Source organism: Poecilia reticulata, linkage group LG3 (assembly GCF_000633615.1).
Source record: "Poecilia reticulata strain Guanapo linkage group LG3, Guppy_female_1.0+MT, whole genome shotgun sequence".
In the NCBI taxonomy this organism is placed as follows: Eukaryota; Metazoa; Chordata; class Actinopteri; order Cyprinodontiformes; family Poeciliidae; genus Poecilia; species Poecilia reticulata.
Genome location: NC_024333.1, coordinates 17,506,765 through 17,522,346, shown reverse-complemented (window position 1 = coordinate 17,522,346; position 15,582 = coordinate 17,506,765). Strand labels below are relative to the sequence as shown.

General features: G+C 37.3%; 2 protein-coding genes across 3 annotated transcripts in view; one reads left to right on the top strand and one right to left on the bottom strand.

The window, feature by feature from the left end:
- The first annotated feature begins 2,441 nt into the window (after window positions 1–2,441).
- Window positions 2,442–7,216, top strand: ric3a (RIC3 acetylcholine receptor chaperone a). The gene is made up of 6 exons (XM_008405244.1): window positions 2,442–2,642; window positions 3,926–4,143; window positions 4,373–4,448; window positions 4,743–4,839; window positions 5,286–5,443; window positions 5,580–7,216. The coding sequence occupies exons 1-6, from the start codon at window positions 2,525–2,527 to the stop codon at window positions 6,377–6,379; spliced, it is 1,467 nt and encodes a 488-aa protein (XP_008403466.1). The 5' UTR covers window positions 2,442–2,524; the 3' UTR covers window positions 6,380–7,216.
- A 1,209-nt stretch (window positions 7,217–8,425) lies between these two features.
- The window catches only part of tub (TUB bipartite transcription factor), a 43,711-nt gene continuing 36,554 nt past the window's right edge, over window positions 8,426–15,582 (bottom strand). For both annotated transcript variants that reach the window (XM_008405242.2, XM_008405243.2), the window contains exons 7-12: window positions 15,172–15,363; window positions 14,870–14,982; window positions 12,773–12,887; window positions 12,489–12,587; window positions 12,202–12,373; window positions 8,426–10,184 (exon numbers count right to left, since the gene is read on the bottom strand). In XM_008405242.2, the coding sequence (XP_008403464.1) occupies window positions 10,051–10,184; window positions 12,202–12,373; window positions 12,489–12,587; window positions 12,773–12,887; window positions 14,870–14,982; window positions 15,172–15,363 (825 nt within the window). In that variant the 3' untranslated portion in view covers window positions 8,426–10,050. The remainder of the gene's footprint in view (window positions 10,185–12,201; window positions 12,374–12,488; window positions 12,588–12,772; window positions 12,888–14,869; window positions 14,983–15,171; window positions 15,364–15,582) is intronic.

Sequence of the window (15,582 nt, the reverse complement as noted above, 5' to 3'; positions counted from 1 at the left end):
ATATATATTTTTTTTTTTTTTAGTCAAATTAAATCAGTTTTTAATTGCATCGTGGAAAATTACTTCGATGTTAAATATTTAAGTTTTAGAAGTGCTCGTCAAATATAGAGGATGCTGTAATATTAAAACAGTTTGTTGATAGTTTATCAATACATTCTGCAAAAACAACCCAATGAGGACAATCCTAATCGTGATGGGTCCCTAAATGAAAATGAGTTTGACGCCGCTCATTTAGAGGCTCAAAACACCTTTGGGGTTTGTTTTTTTTTTTGACTTAATCAGTTGATTAGAGTGAGACACTGAATTTAGTATTTTTTGTTTTGTATGCTATAATCATCAAAATGACAAGGAATAAAGGCCTAAAATATTCCATTCTATGTTTAATTAATAATATATTATTCAAATATTAGCTTCAGCTTCTGAAATATTAAACTTTCTATTTTTTAGATGCACCTGTACAATATAAAGCAACTTAACTTTACAACAATTTTCATTAAAAGCTCAGAAAGCAGAAACGTTCATCAAGTTTGACCGTTCTGTCTGTCATCATCCCTACCAACAAGAAGCTTATAAACAAACAAAGGCCCATCAGTCCTATTTTGATCAATAAAGTTTGGGGTATTATTTTATTCATATTTGTTGAGCAGTTCATATAGAATGATAAAGAAAACTGCAAATTACTTCTTTTAAATGTAGATGTTAGGCCTTCGTCGCATTAGGTTAACACAACCACATGAATGAAATATATCTATATTTTTAAATAATGTATCTGTTTCCAGCTAATTAAGGATAAGAGTTATGTTTGCTTTAGGTGCCTTACTAACTTCACATGAAAGGTGAAAGAAATACATTAACGTTACAAAAGCTAAAACATAACTTTAAGTCATCGTGATACCAGTATGACCTTCATGTTTTCCTCTTTTACATTATGAGTTCTGCACTGCTGTGAGGGACTGGCAACCTTTCCAGGACAAACCCCGCCTCTCACATGACGACCACAGGACACCTGCACCTTTATGACCCTGCAAAGACAAGTTACTAGAAACAATGGATGAATCTATGGAAATTTAAAAAAACTCAGTTGTCAAATGCTAATGGCAATGTAACAAATTTCCATCAAAATTCATCTTGTGTCTTACTCCAGTTTTCCATGTGATGTTGTTAAACATTTCTGACATATGTAATTATTACTTAGACCATTTTCAGACACGTCTATATTTAGCAAAACTACATGAAAAAATATTGTAAAAATTGCACATTGTTACTTCACAGTCAAGTTTGTGAGGGCTTGACTTGAAGTTGTGGTATTTTTGTAACTGAATCTCTGGTGCCATCTGCTGGTCTTTGATATGAAGTGCACTCCCACTCCAGATTGAAGTGATAGGTTGTGTTACGTTCACATCGCCTCATTTAACATTTGTATCCAAAGCTATAAGTTTAGTAACATTTTATGATAACATAATAAATGTTTAAATCATTGTTGACTACAGCATTACTCTGTTTTCTTACACTCAAGAGTCATCACTGTTTTGCATTGATTTTGTATTGTTAATGTGATTTATTTGCTTCTTTACTTGCTTTTACATCAAAAGAGAGCATTTACCACTTCAATAAAAATGTTGAAAGTGTGCTCCTATATGATTCATTAAAACAAATTTTAATTTAAGTGTTTCTTAATCAGTGTGACTTGGTTCTGGACATCAGACCCCCAACACTGCATGCGATCAATGTTTCCTTCAACACACCTGATTCAAATGAGTATCTATTTGCAAGGTGAAAATATGAGCTAATCCACCAGAAAATCATCTGAATCTCGCAGAACAGAAATGCCCAAGTGGGAGTGGACCCTTAAACCTGAACATCGTCTGAAGAGGATTTTTGAAAGTGTGCTTACATCTGATTTTTGAAAGTTTGAGAATATAATTCAGCTAAATCTGAAAACAGCTGAAGTAACATTTTCATTATCCAAGTTTGGCATGAATCAAGCTTTAAATCATAGCTGAAGAAAAGTCTGTTGTGATTTCTTTATAACTTTAACTGCTAATTCTCCCCTTATCTGTATTGACTCAGATGTGCTGTAAATATATTCAAGACTTACCACTGAGAGCAGCTACTCACTTGTTTTGTGCAACAAAAAAAAGATGCATGACCTAATTATAAGTTTCTTCTAATAAGTTCAGAACATTATTGACTAATGGATTTATAGCACCTTTCAGTGGCCCTTGACTCTGCTAAGTTTAAGACAGATTTAATAAATTCAACTTGGAGCATTAAATCAAGGGGTTGCTTGCTTTATTATCCATCTTCAGACTGTGGTAGTTAAAAGTCTATAAAATTATACAACAAGCAGCTGGTTTCTGTTTACAGACTTATAGCCCATATTTCAGACAGCGCTTGAATGCAGCTTCTCTAATCCTCACTAATCTGGTTGCAGCATCGTCACATGAGAGCTGACATCTGGGGACAGAATCTCGCTTTTCTAGTAAAGACAAAATACTGGATGGCGGTCATTTTCTGAGACAGAATGACCATTACAACTTGCCAGAAGGTTACCCTGATATCATGCTCTGTTCTTTGTGTGTCTCTCTTCCTGCCCAGGATGCTTTTACCCAGAGGAAAAAATGAGAGGGGCCAGTCTGAGGGTAAGGCATTTTATCAGGTCATCATCTGTCCTACTCCATCTTGAGTCCCTCTGTTGTTGTTGTTGTTGTCAGCTAGTATTATACAAAGAATTTTCAAGGGTTAAAAACTCGCCCTACTGTAAATGTGTTTACTGTAATGGTTTTTAATACATGCTTATGTGGTAAGAGAAGTTTATGTGCAGTGCTGGAAAAAAAATCAAAATCAAGATAAAAAATGTGCCTCTAGAGATTTCTCATGTTTAAGATCCAGCAAGTTTTATTATCCGGCAACGTTAACTTGAGTCAACGTGAAAAGCAGTTTCCAAATGACGATTTTATTTAAAAGATTATCCAAACAAAATTGGTGATATGGAAACCCAATGCCAACGAGTGTGAATAATGTTTTAGTTTGATTATACCTGTTACAACTGGGATTGATTACTGCTTGATGAGTATTCCCTTTAATGGCACTTATCTGGCATGATGAGGGAAAAAAAGATTCCAAAAAGCAACAGATCATGTTCTGATTTATAAAGAGCACATACAAAAAAAAACAAAATAAACCAAAGTCAGTCACAATGGAGAAGATTACGAAGTTATTTCTGAAGCATTAGGATAGAACTCTAGCAAATGAATGAGAGCCATTCTCTATTCCTGGAGAAAACATGAAGCAGTGGTAAACCTGAAAAAGAGATGTTTTAAAATCACTACAGGACCAAAATAGCAACTCATGTAGGACCTCACAATATAACTCAAAGCAACATTTAACACACATCAGACCTAATATGATTCAGCTTAGTTCAGAGTTCATGATAAAACAAGAAGAAAGAGACAGGGCAAAAACGTTACTGATGGGAATCTCACCCAAACAACTGATGGTGCCCAAAAGTTTTTTGGAATGAATTTCTAAAAGTAGATACTTTAAAAAAAATTTTTTTAAAGGTGCACATCCAATTACCTCTGTTGTTAGAGGATGAAAGGTAGTTTCTTTATTAATATTTCTGAAATTATGAGGCACTTTTTTAAAACATTACAGCACCACATCTTTCATTGAAACATTTTGTATTTTAAATAAGCAGCTGACGTTACTCCTTCATATACTTTATTAAAGGTTTACTGCAAAACTTCATTTCAAACATGCCTGAAAAAGAGAATGATAATACAACTATATCCCGACAATTAGCAAATCTGCAACTTTCAAATTAGTTGGTTGTGCAAACAAAAATCATTAGGAACTAACTTTCTTTTTAAACAAGTGTTTAAAAAATAAATTCAAGCAGTGATTGTTTTTTTACCTCCTGCAGTTGGACCTGGGTTTTACCCTCCTGGGATGCATCAGCTGTCAGTGTCAGACGACCCGGAGCGGTGGGAGGTCGATTCTTCTCGCCCCCTCACACACACCGTTGAAGCCAGGGTTAAAGTTCAAAGTATTGGGCGGGGCAAGAAATACAACCTGATGGCTCAAGTCATACCCACATATGGCTTTGGGATTCTGCTTTACATCCTTTATATTATGTATAAGGTAATCACTGCAACAAACCTCCCTAATTGGTAGATTATTGAGTGTGGGATGAATACGCCTTATAATAATGATTCTTATATTTAGTTATTGTTCAGTATCTTTATACTCAGTTGAATGTTCTCAAGGCGATTATGAGTTTTATTTAAACTATAAACTGTGACAATTAAAAGATGCTTTGCACTAGCCCTTTGCACAGCCCTAGTAATCATAACTGTATGTCTGTTCACAGCTAACATGCAAGGGAAAGGTGAACAACTCAGGGATCTATTCAACAGACAAGACAAAAACCACATCAAACACAAGTGGTAAGTTCTTTCCGACGGAGAAAGTATTTGTTAGCTCTGAGTGTGGCTTAGACTTTTTGATTGATCATTTTGTGTTTGTTCTTTTTGTTTTTTTCCTTTTTTTGTATTTTATTCTTTTAAGAGAAATATTAGGAAAAACCAAGGAAAACTGCCAGAATTCATTTTGAAAGCACACCAAAGTGATCTTGATTTTGTTTTTAATTATCTGAAATGATTTGCAAAGTTTGTGGGGGTTTTTTTTTATTATCACACTGTTTATTGATATTGATCCCTTTATTTGTATGAAATGTATAGCTACTGATTATGAGCTTGCCAGGCTTCAGGAGAAACTTCTGCAAACAGAAATGATGCTAGAGAGGATCGTCTCAGGGAGGAGTCATTGTTCTTCAAGGTAAGGAGCTTCTTTCCCTGACTGAAACGTATTATTTGATGGGAGACTAGGCTAAGTAGAAAAGGCAAACATTGAGAATGAAAATAACTCCAAAAGAAGTAATATTTTCAACTAGAAAATGAAGAGCAAAAATCTCAAAAGAATGAAATCCTTGCAAAGTAGCAGAGCTGCTGCGCCAGTAAGCGGTGCACTTTCTACGGCGATATTCAGTTAAAAAAAGAAACAATAAGTGGGTAATCATTCACTCATGAGCCTCAGAAGATATAATTGATATTTCTAAAATAACACACTTTTGGGAAATCCAAACAGTTGAGGAATTTATGAGCAAAAATGCAGCTTGTGTACCTTGTGCTGCAGTTTTGTAAAAACCTGACAGCTAGCTTTTTATTTTATATATAAATAGTCGTGTGCCTGAGATTCTCGAGTTAACTTGTGCTGCTTCACAGTGGCAGAAAGCGAAAGAGCAAAACTTCAACATCAAAGAAGGAAGAAAAACTCCTGAGGCAACTCCGACAGATCACACTGCTGATGCAGGAGGGCCGTTTGGAGGGAGCCTCTCCCGAGATGGAGGCTGAGGAGGTCCCCTACGGTGCAGATTGGGAAGGTATGTGCTCAAGTGTAAATCCTCAAGCGCCTCTAATAATTAAAAAAACATGTTTGAGGAGCAGGGCTTACCTCCAGTGAAACCCCGAGCATTTTATTTATGTAAAGCTGACTATTTCCATGCTCCATTAACACAGGCTATCCAGAGGAGACTTATCCAGCGTATGATGAGTCCAGTGATAGACATAAGTATGAGACCATTAAGCTGGAGGAGGATCCCAGCCAACCCACTGCTGAGGCCCTTGCAGAGAGGATGGAGCAGGAAGAGGAAGAGATCATGGCCAGGAAACTCTCCATTGTGGAAGAGGAAGATGAAGAGGAAGAGGAAAAAGAGGCAGAAGAAGAAGATTTAGACGAGGAAGACGAAGAGGATGAATTAGAAGAAGTTGTGGAAGTAGAAGAGGAAGCAGAAGAGGACAAAGAGCTTGAATATGTGGAGGAGGAAGAGGAGGAAGAAGAGGAGGAAGAAGAGGAGAAGAAACAGTTGCTCATTCCTGCTCCTCCTGTTATTGGCAGAAAGCCGGAAAGAGTCGGTTTGGAGGTGAGCAAAGAGCTGCAACAACACAGGGGAGGGAGGAAGCAAATAACCTTCAGTGAGAAGAAACACGTGTTCCACTATCCCAAAGAGGACACCTTCGAGGAAGAGGTGGAGGAAGAGGAGGAGGAAACAGAGGAGGAAACGGAGGAGGATGTAGAAGCAGAAGAGGAGGAGGAAGCTGACGATGATCCTCTGATGGAGGCAGAAAGCCTGCAGTTTAGTTGTGAAGGCTCTTCAAATCCAGAGGAACAAGCAGAGGAAGATGAAGAGGAGTATTTGTTAACTTTGGCACCGACGGAAGATGAACATCTGATTCCCGCAGACGTCCCAAAAGAGGTCGGACAGAATGTCCTGAGGATGAGAAACAGGAGAGAAAGAGAAAGTTTTACAGCAACCTAAGCAACCAATTAAATTCTTCATAATCCATCAGTAAAAGGAAGAAGGAACATGTTACATACCTAATTTCTATTTTGAAATACTTTCACCTCTGCTTGTTTTTATGTCACTTATCACTTATTTGAAACTTTGTTAATCCCTTCTTTCACATATTTGTCATGAACAGTAGTAATGGAGAGCGGAAACGTTGCTGTAAATTACACTTATCAGGCAAGTATCATCACCAACAGGGAGACTGAGAAACAAAACTCTTGTAAAAATGCAACACTCTGCTGACAGGTACAAGTGACACATTTCAGAAACAAGCTTAATAAAAGGGTAAAACTCACCACATTGCATAAGTTTTGAAGCCAACACCCTCATAACAGAAAAAAGCAATTCACCACACATTGCTGACATCTTGACTGACGTCCCTGCTTTTTTGGGAACATAAGATGAATATTTGGCTCCCCCTTATGGTTTGGTTTGACTGAGCAGGGTTGAATAAGCTGCAACATGATGAGCTCCACAGATTATCCCAACTCCTCACTGAAATGATGTTCCTTCAGGGAAAAACGATCAACTGTCTTTGCTGATAAGCAGCAATAACACCAAAGACAATGGCTACGACATAGTGAGAAACATACATGATTTCTCCCCCCCATCCCCAAGGAATGACCTAATTCTCAACGTGGAGGGGTAATATTTTTATAAATACTAGAAATGGCTATTTGTTTGTTTACATTTTGTTTCTTAAGAAAGACCTGTTTTGTTTGTTTTAGTTTTGTGTCATGGCTTGCTTTTCAAGTATTTAGGTTTGTCTACTGACGTTTACAATTAAATCTGTAAGTGTCCACCATCGATTCCCGTTGTGCATCTTTAAATCATCATCTGTGTGTTACTGACTAAATTCACTTATAGTCCACTCAGGAATTGACTGAAATTTGGAGCTGAAGAACTTGTGTCCTTTGTTTTACATTTGTAAGAAGTCAGCAAACCAAAGTGTTCTAGTGTTCCTCTGTACGGAGCAGCTCTCTGATAGCAGAGAGGCATGTCCGTAAACAAGTTTGACAAAATATTGTACAATAACCGAAAAGAGAGATGTAACTTCTATCATGAATATAGATTAGCAAAACCCTACAAATTACAATGAAATACTACTTCCGGTGGGCGCCGGAAGTAAGACCCATAATCGTTTCAGCGGTAAGCCTCTGAGGAATAAGGTGGATATGGTTTCAAAAAGACAGCTGCTACTACTCTAACCTGCAGCAACATGCCTCTTTATTTCTAGACACACATATTGTGGTTGGTTTTCCATTTGTAGTTGGTCATTAACAGTAATAGCAACATTCTTCAACTACAGCTGGGCATTTTAATTACATTGTCACAGAAATGTTTCTGTCTTCACAGATGATTTCAGCAGCTGTTGTTTTAGTTCCAATGTTATTTTTACTGATCATGTTTCATCAACAAAGGGGGATGTTTCAGTCTTCATAGACATGAAAGTAAGATTGCAATGTAAAAATCTTGCAATTAGGTACAGTTACCTATACTTTTTATAACCTTTAACAAGATGAACATCACTGCTTTTGCACTAAGCCTTGCTATTTTGATAATATAGAGATGGAATAATAATAATTATTATTATACTAATAACCAATTTTATTTATAATGCCCTTTATATGTCAAGTTGAAATTAATACAAATTCAAACATCTTTCCTTGTTGCAGCCACATTTGGGTGAACAGTCAAGGACCAGAACAAAAGAACAAAATTAGGTTATTTAGTAGCTTTTATGTTTTTGTCCCTCTGATGACTCTAAAATACAAATAGAAATATAAACACCAAGAAAGTGGCACAGATGAGAGGTTTGAAATCAGGGTACGACAGTGACTATGTGATTTTATATGCTTGGTTTAAGTCAAGCATTGTTGTCTCAGACATTTCTACAATCTGTGACATAGTGAGAATGCTCTGTTTTTTACCAAAAAAAATAAATAATAGTAGGTGGTATATGACTGATATGACAGATTTTTGTGACATTTTACTGGTATGAAGACATCCAGGATATTTCATTTGACAGATTGCAAGTTTATTTTTCTCATGATCAAAGGACTTTGTTTATACCACCAGAGTAAAATTGTACACCATTTACTGTACATAATGACGAGAGCACAGAAATCGGAAAATGACAGAACCTCCGGGTCCTGGACACATGTGAGAAAAGCAGACTTTACAGCAAGAGTATCAACCATTTGGAAATAGAAATTTCAAATAGAACACAACTGAATACAAGAATAGCACATTTGTTAAAGATCTTCTCAGAACCCACAGTAACAATAGCGGCATCAGCGATTGCTCTTTGCTGTCATTCAGCATATATTTTTTTAATGGTTGTAAAATATAAAATCTACTACTTTACATTTGACAAAAAAAGACTCTGCCCTAGAAGAAGCAAGAGGACAAATATTTCGAGTAAAAATGTGAGCAGTGTGTGATATATTGATTTACTGCCATTTAGATGAGGAATGTATTAAACTCCTTAAAGTTCATGAAAATGTCAAGAAAAAGATATGTGTTCAAACAGAAGGTGGATTCACTCTCTTTGTTTGTTGGCAGTAGGTCATGCTGTGTTAATGAACTTTGAAGGAAATGAACAGAGCGAAGTTGTGAAGCTAATTATAATTTACCTATAGACGGACTGAAAGTTTGGAATAAACTATCTTGGATCTTCTGTAGCCAAATGTGTTCATCCATTCTGAACATATATCTGAGGTAAACTGAAGTATAGAGAAATACCTTCGGTGAACGCGAGGACGGCGAGAAACACAAAGATTAATTCAAGTTCAAGTCATTTTGTGGCCAAACTTTAAAACTGGAGTTCATCTTCAAAGGCACAATAAAGTATGTACAGCAATATATCTTTCCATCACGTAATTCAAAGTAAAGTGCACCATCATCCTGTACATTCACATTGAACAGTGTGACACAATATGTAGTAGACAGCACTGTGTAACATGCCTTTACTCTTTTCAAGTTGGAGTCTCTAATTGATTCTTTTGGAAGTAAGTGATTTTTTAAAATTTTTTTTGCAAAGACGGTTAATGCTTGCAGCACCAAACTGCCAACACTGATGAAGTTGTTACAAATGATTGCAGAAAATAAAATGACCATGCATGAAATATGGAAATAACAAAATACTCTGATCAGCATGTTATCTTTGATCTACCGGGAAGAATTCATGCACAACAAGGACGTGTGAGACTGTGCTGTAGACTACAGAAAGAAAATACACGGAGTTGCTCAAACACACTCTTGTGTGCCTGTTAACTAATTAGTTAAAATGTACAAGTAAGGAAATGTTAAACTTCTAAAGCTACTACGTAAAGAAACAGTGCAGGTTTTTATAATGCAGTTGCAGTATACAAAATTACAATATAAGTCAAGACCAATTCCTTTGATTTTACCAGTGGATTACTTTTTGTGCTTGTTTTCTTCCACAGATCATGACCATTTACCCCTTTTCGACCACAGGCACACACAGACACCGAGGACTTGAAGCCCGCAATGTATTTCGCAGTATGCAGGAGTTCCAGGGCATTGGGTGATTTAAAGATGTCAAACCAACCCGAGGGATACATAAGCAGCCCTTAAGGACAGGCAGACCAGCTCTTCTTTGAACCTCAGATTTGAGTTTATTCACAGGCAAGTTTACTGTCAAAGCTGGAGAGGGCAATGGCAAAGGCTTGCAGCGCACACATTGGGTAGTTATAGTCCATTGTGAAGACATCCTCCGCCACACGGCCGAACTGCATCACAATGTAGTCAGCTGCAAAAGAAAACGTACGTTTTACTCAATTGACACAGACACAAAAAATGAAATTTTATGTCCTAGGAGTTTCAAACTGTAAGTAACAACAGTGAGTGAAAGTGAGGAGGCAGAGGATACTTTGAAGAATCAGCCGACACGATTACCAATACTTGGGTTTATCAAGGGATGAACATTGGGCTTGCATGAGGATGGGTGATTGTGTTGTTCAGTTACGTGGCATATGGTATACAGATGTCCCAGAGGCCCCATGTTGGAACCAGTGGGTAAATAAAGACGCCCACACACTTTGTGTCATCTCACACTATGTTGTAAAGATTGAGCTCCATGTGGCGGACAATGGCAAAGCAAGACAACCAGCGATGTGCATATTCAATCACTATCAAACTCTGCAAAGTGTTATGCTTTATTTTATTTTTTCCAAACGTTACCCTTTGTGTCTGGTGATCTTTCCCTTCTGCTTAATTGACTGTTGCTCCTACAACTGCATGTATCACATTGTTGAAGTTACATTGCCACTAAGTATGACCTTTATGTGCATTCTATCCATGAACGCATCTTTCAGAAAAATTTAAACTTATAATTTAGGTAAAAAGACTAGGTATACCCTGCGACAGACTGGCGACCTGTCCAGGGTGACCCCGCCTCTCGCCCGGAACGTTAGCAACCCTCCCGACCCCATTAAGGGACAAGGGTGTACAGAAAATGGATGGATGGACTAGGTATACCCAATTCTCAAACAGCTTGATAAACTAGCTCTTAGTTGTAAACACTTGCCATTTGTATTTCTGGATCAGTTTCTCAGATTGTTTACAACACATGATGCTTGTAAATTGCAGCTTTTCTGATGTCACTCCAAAGAATTTCATTTTAATTTTATCTGAGGTCATGACCTTGGGTGGACTATTGTAGCACCTTGGATTATTTTCTTCTGGCCCAATTTACTATTGCACTGTATATTGGCCGTGTTTTGGACCACTGTCCTGTTGGTGACCCAGTTTGGTCCAAGGTTTAGCCAACAGATAGACTGATTCCCATCTGAATGCAAAAAAAAACAAAAAACTTTCCCATACAGTGGGGGTCATGACCCCTCTTCCACCATGCTCAGCAGTTTTCACAAAATGTTTATACTTAAACTGCATTTGATTTTAGCCGAACATTGTGGTGTGAACTGTGAAAAAAATCTGTTTTAAATGCAAACCTAAGCTGTGCTGCCATAAGCTTTTCAGAGAGAAAAGGCCTTCTGCTGGCAAGACGCAAAAGTTAAGAAGCAAACTAATGGCTGTCAAGTTTGAGATGTTAAAAGGACGAGGAGTTTTTGAGAATTGTGCTTCCTGTGAATTATCTTTATCACATCAGATTCCTCAGGCTCACTAATTTTAGAATAACCACAACCTTTTTTACAGATTGAAAAGCAATTACAATGTCCTTGCTAAGGTCACTTAGTTAATAACCCCTAATTCTTTCAAAGGTATAAACAGCCTTTTACAGAGTTGGTCACTTTCGCTGATGATTCATTAATCATGTGCATGTAATTAGCAGCATTAAGCTGCTTCTTTCCCTCTTGAATCTGATGAAAGAAGTGATGTTGTGCTTCATTTTTCTCATGACAGTATTTGACCTGAAAGTTATTTTGCTCATTTATTTATTTATTTTATTTTGTTGTTACCTACATGTTGTTCTCCTCGGCTGTCTCACAAAACCCCTGAATAACTAACCGATAAAACCTTTCACAGCTAATAAAATGCTCTGTTAATGTCTATTTCTTTATCTGTTCAACATTACTGTTTTTTGCAGGAATAGCTTTGCTGATGTCACAACATCTTTTTAATTTGCTACATTTATTGCCCTCGTTGCTAATTTTACTCAATTAAAATGATTTGCCCTGTGGTTATACCCGCTCTGTAAAGTGAGCCAACGAAAAGAAAATCAGACTCTGAACATTATGCTGTCAATGCATTACTGAGAATTTGCATCATCCCCAAAAGTAAAGCGATGTAAAACATTTGGCTCTTACGGTCATTGTCATGAATAATTTGAAAGTTTTTAACAGAAGCCTGCGTGACTCTGCCGTGGAAGTTGAGAACGTAGGACTGAGTGTCGTCGTTCCACACAGGTGTTTTGTTGTGAAGCTCAATCACACTCTCTGTGTTCTTGTTCTGCCACCTGGCCAACAGTGACTCATGCTCCTGAAATGAACAGCAAACAAACACATTCAGGAACAGCTATTTCAGTTTTATGATCAATTATAAAACTATTACAGGGAGTTGGATAGGTTAGCACATATGCGGCAGCGAGACCTACGTTACGCGGCCGGATGGACACCCTCTCATGGTCCATGTTCATTCCCGGAATGATGACGCTCATTTTGCGAGGCCCTTTGAATCCTAAAACATTGGTTTCCTGTATTGAATAAATGATGAACTGGTCAAGGTGCATGCTAAAATAAAAATGTGCCATGTTTATAATTTCAGTTTATAATTTTATTACTGCAATCTCACATCCCTCTTTTTCTGCAGAATATTAAATGTTGCATAATTGCAAATCGGGTAACCGTTGCATTTCATTCTCAGGATATTTATACTCACATAGCAAATGGCAGCTAGTTCTTGGCGAAGATTGCTGGCTTCGAGGCTGGTGGTGCTCTTCATGGGGTTCAGACCATTGTCATAAACAGTAAACTTGGTTCCCATGAGGTTTGACCTGCAAAAACAGCACTATGCATTCAAGTCTAATTCAAGATTTAGTGTGTGATTGATGTGAACTAACATATAAAGAGCAATTTAGGTGGAAATTGAGGTGGCATTTCCTAGTGGCTGTATGGAACTATCCCTTTCATGCATGACTTATGATTTTTTTATGCCAGGATTTTTTTCCAAACTGTTTTTGGTTTTCTTAAGTCATAAAAAGGTGGGGAAAATAATTGTAAAACAAATGATTTTTCTAGATTCTTTTTTTCTAGGTGACCAGTTGTAATTTTCTCCAAATACAAAGTTGTTATTTGGAAAATACATCAGTAGTATCAATCTTTAGGGATTACTTGATGTCACAATATCTTTTTTTATCTGCAAGGGTAAAAAAATAGAAGGCGAAAAGCATGGGTTGGTCGGCATGCTTTTCGCCTGTCGGCCATGTTGAATTTAACTATAATTCTGCAATTCTACAGAAGTAGCTGATAGTGTATTTTATGATGCATGAGTGTTCACTTCACTCATGCATCAACAGAGTTCTGTGTGCATTTATAACATAAAAATCTACAAGAAACACAATAAAATGGCGTTTATATAGCTGTCCGCTGTAGTGACCACTATGCATGAAAGGGCTAGAGTATATTGGTGTATGTATTTATTGAAAGCTAAAAATCCTCTGTAGGATCATTACAAAAGCTGTAAATATGTGAAAAGGTGCCCTCATGTTAATAATTATATTAACATCAGCTTAGAGAGCCTTGGAAAAGTGTTCATTTCTAATTTCACTTTAAGCGTTCTCACATGTTGTAACTTGTAATTAGAACATTACAGGTTTTTTGTAACATTCCAACAAACTTCAATGTATTTTACTGGACTCTGATCTGAATGTCCACGCAAAACCTGAACTAAATAACATTTCTGAAGCGTTACAATCAAAGTCTAAAAATTTGCATTCATATCCACAGTTCCAAAAGCTGAGTCTATGTCTCTTTTAGAAGACACACCTCACTTAGGCCAGTCCTCACAAGAACTCCTGAGAAATTAGATGCAACAGTTCATAAAAGTATAGATCTATGTCATTTTTAAGAAGGATTGTAGCTCTAGTCTAGAGGCCAGGCCGCCTCTGAAGATGAAAATGCGTAAAGCTGTGTTTGAGTTCCCATGGAGTCGCTGGATTGATGTTCTCTCTGAGGTTCACAGTACAACGCCCCATCAATCCAAGGCTGCAATAATTATTTTTAATCAACAGATCATTGAACATTTTAACAAAGAACAATGACTTGCAATCAGTCACATTTTTCAGAGTTACGCAGCTTCTTTGATAAAACCAAATGAATGAGCCACGTTAATCTCCACTAATGAAGGGCTCTTAAAAAAATGCTACGTTCAATTGCCACGATCAAAAGCTCATTTATATCAGCACCAAGCGATCTGATATCAACCAGACATTAGTTTTCCAGTGTTCAACGTTCTCTACTTTTTCAGACTCAAACTTCAGGCATTCTCAGTCTATAAATATGGAAACTGCAACAAAAAATAAAAATCCTGAAAGGAAGGCACACAAATGAATGATAAACAGACGAATGGATGAACAGATGGATGAATAAAAAGATTAATGGAGGGATAAATGGTTGGAGGAATTGTTTGTATGATTGCTGGAAAGTCAAACAGATGAATGGACAGATATAAATACAATATTTCATTTTTAAAAATATTATGTTGACAGTGCAGCAGGAAATAAAGTCTGAAAATGAAAAAAACCCTTTCAGATTCTATTTTCTTGTTATCCATACTTCAAATGCAGAAAGATAGAAAACAAATGCCATACTTTTCCAGTTTTTCCAACACCACACGGAAACCCCAATTTTAAAATTTGCACCATTAAACGCAGACTGGAGTCTGTCACTTAATTTAGAGTCAGTGTGTCGGTAATTTTGTGTGATGCTGCAAAAACATCCCCTTTTGTAGTGCAACATGTTTTTTCAAAGAATTCACCTCAGTTTTCCAATGAAGCTCTCCCCACCACGAGACAGATCAGTGGGATCAATGGAGATGAGGTAATTTGAAGTTTTACTCTTTTTTCTTTTCCTTCCAGCTAACAGGAATACCTGAGGAAAATGGAGCCAGAAACCAAAGAGAAAACTTGTAAAAAAATACAGTTGCATCAACGCTTCATTTTAATCCAGGAAGTAGAATTACATGAATGTTGTGAAATAGACATTTACTACACTTTTCAGCAAAAAAAAAAAAAAAGACTGACAATCCTCTGTGAAATGCTCGTCTCACAGCCCCCTCACCTTCTTGCCGTCCTCCCTCTCCAGGTGAAGATAGTAGGTAGGATACATTCCCCTGTCCATGCCTTTCTTGTCCCTGGTGATTCTGCATTTTACTCTGACACCCTGTGGTGCGGGTCGCAGAGAAAACTCCTCCAGATCCTCGACATCGATGGCAGGTTCATTTGTTGGCGGAGTGGGTGCTGAGGCCACCTCCTGTGGAAGACAGCAGCCCACTGAGGGTGAAATGGTGGTCGGGTGGGTGATATGTCATTAGGGAGTTTTGTTAAAACAGGGTAAGGTGGCAAAATGAGTCTGAAGATCAAACTGTCCACAGGGACAGAAAACGAGCACACTGTGCCTAAAATAGAGACCCAGTGAAGGAAAGAAGATTGAGTTGACTGAAGATGGAGATTAGACTAGCAGAGAGAAAAT

Excerpts from the sequence above, each read along its gene's own strand:
- ric3a (XM_008405244.1), top strand. The coding sequence starts at position 2,525 with ATGACCATTACAACTTGCCAGAAGGTTACCCTGATATCATGCTCTGTT. Across the intron at positions 4,144-4,372 it reads TCCTTTATATTATGTATAAG|CTAACATGCAAGGGAAAGGT; the intron begins GTAATCACTGCA and ends GTCTGTTCACAG. Across the intron at positions 5,444-5,579 it reads CTACGGTGCAGATTGGGAAG|GCTATCCAGAGGAGACTTAT; the intron begins GTATGTGCTCAA and ends CCATTAACACAG.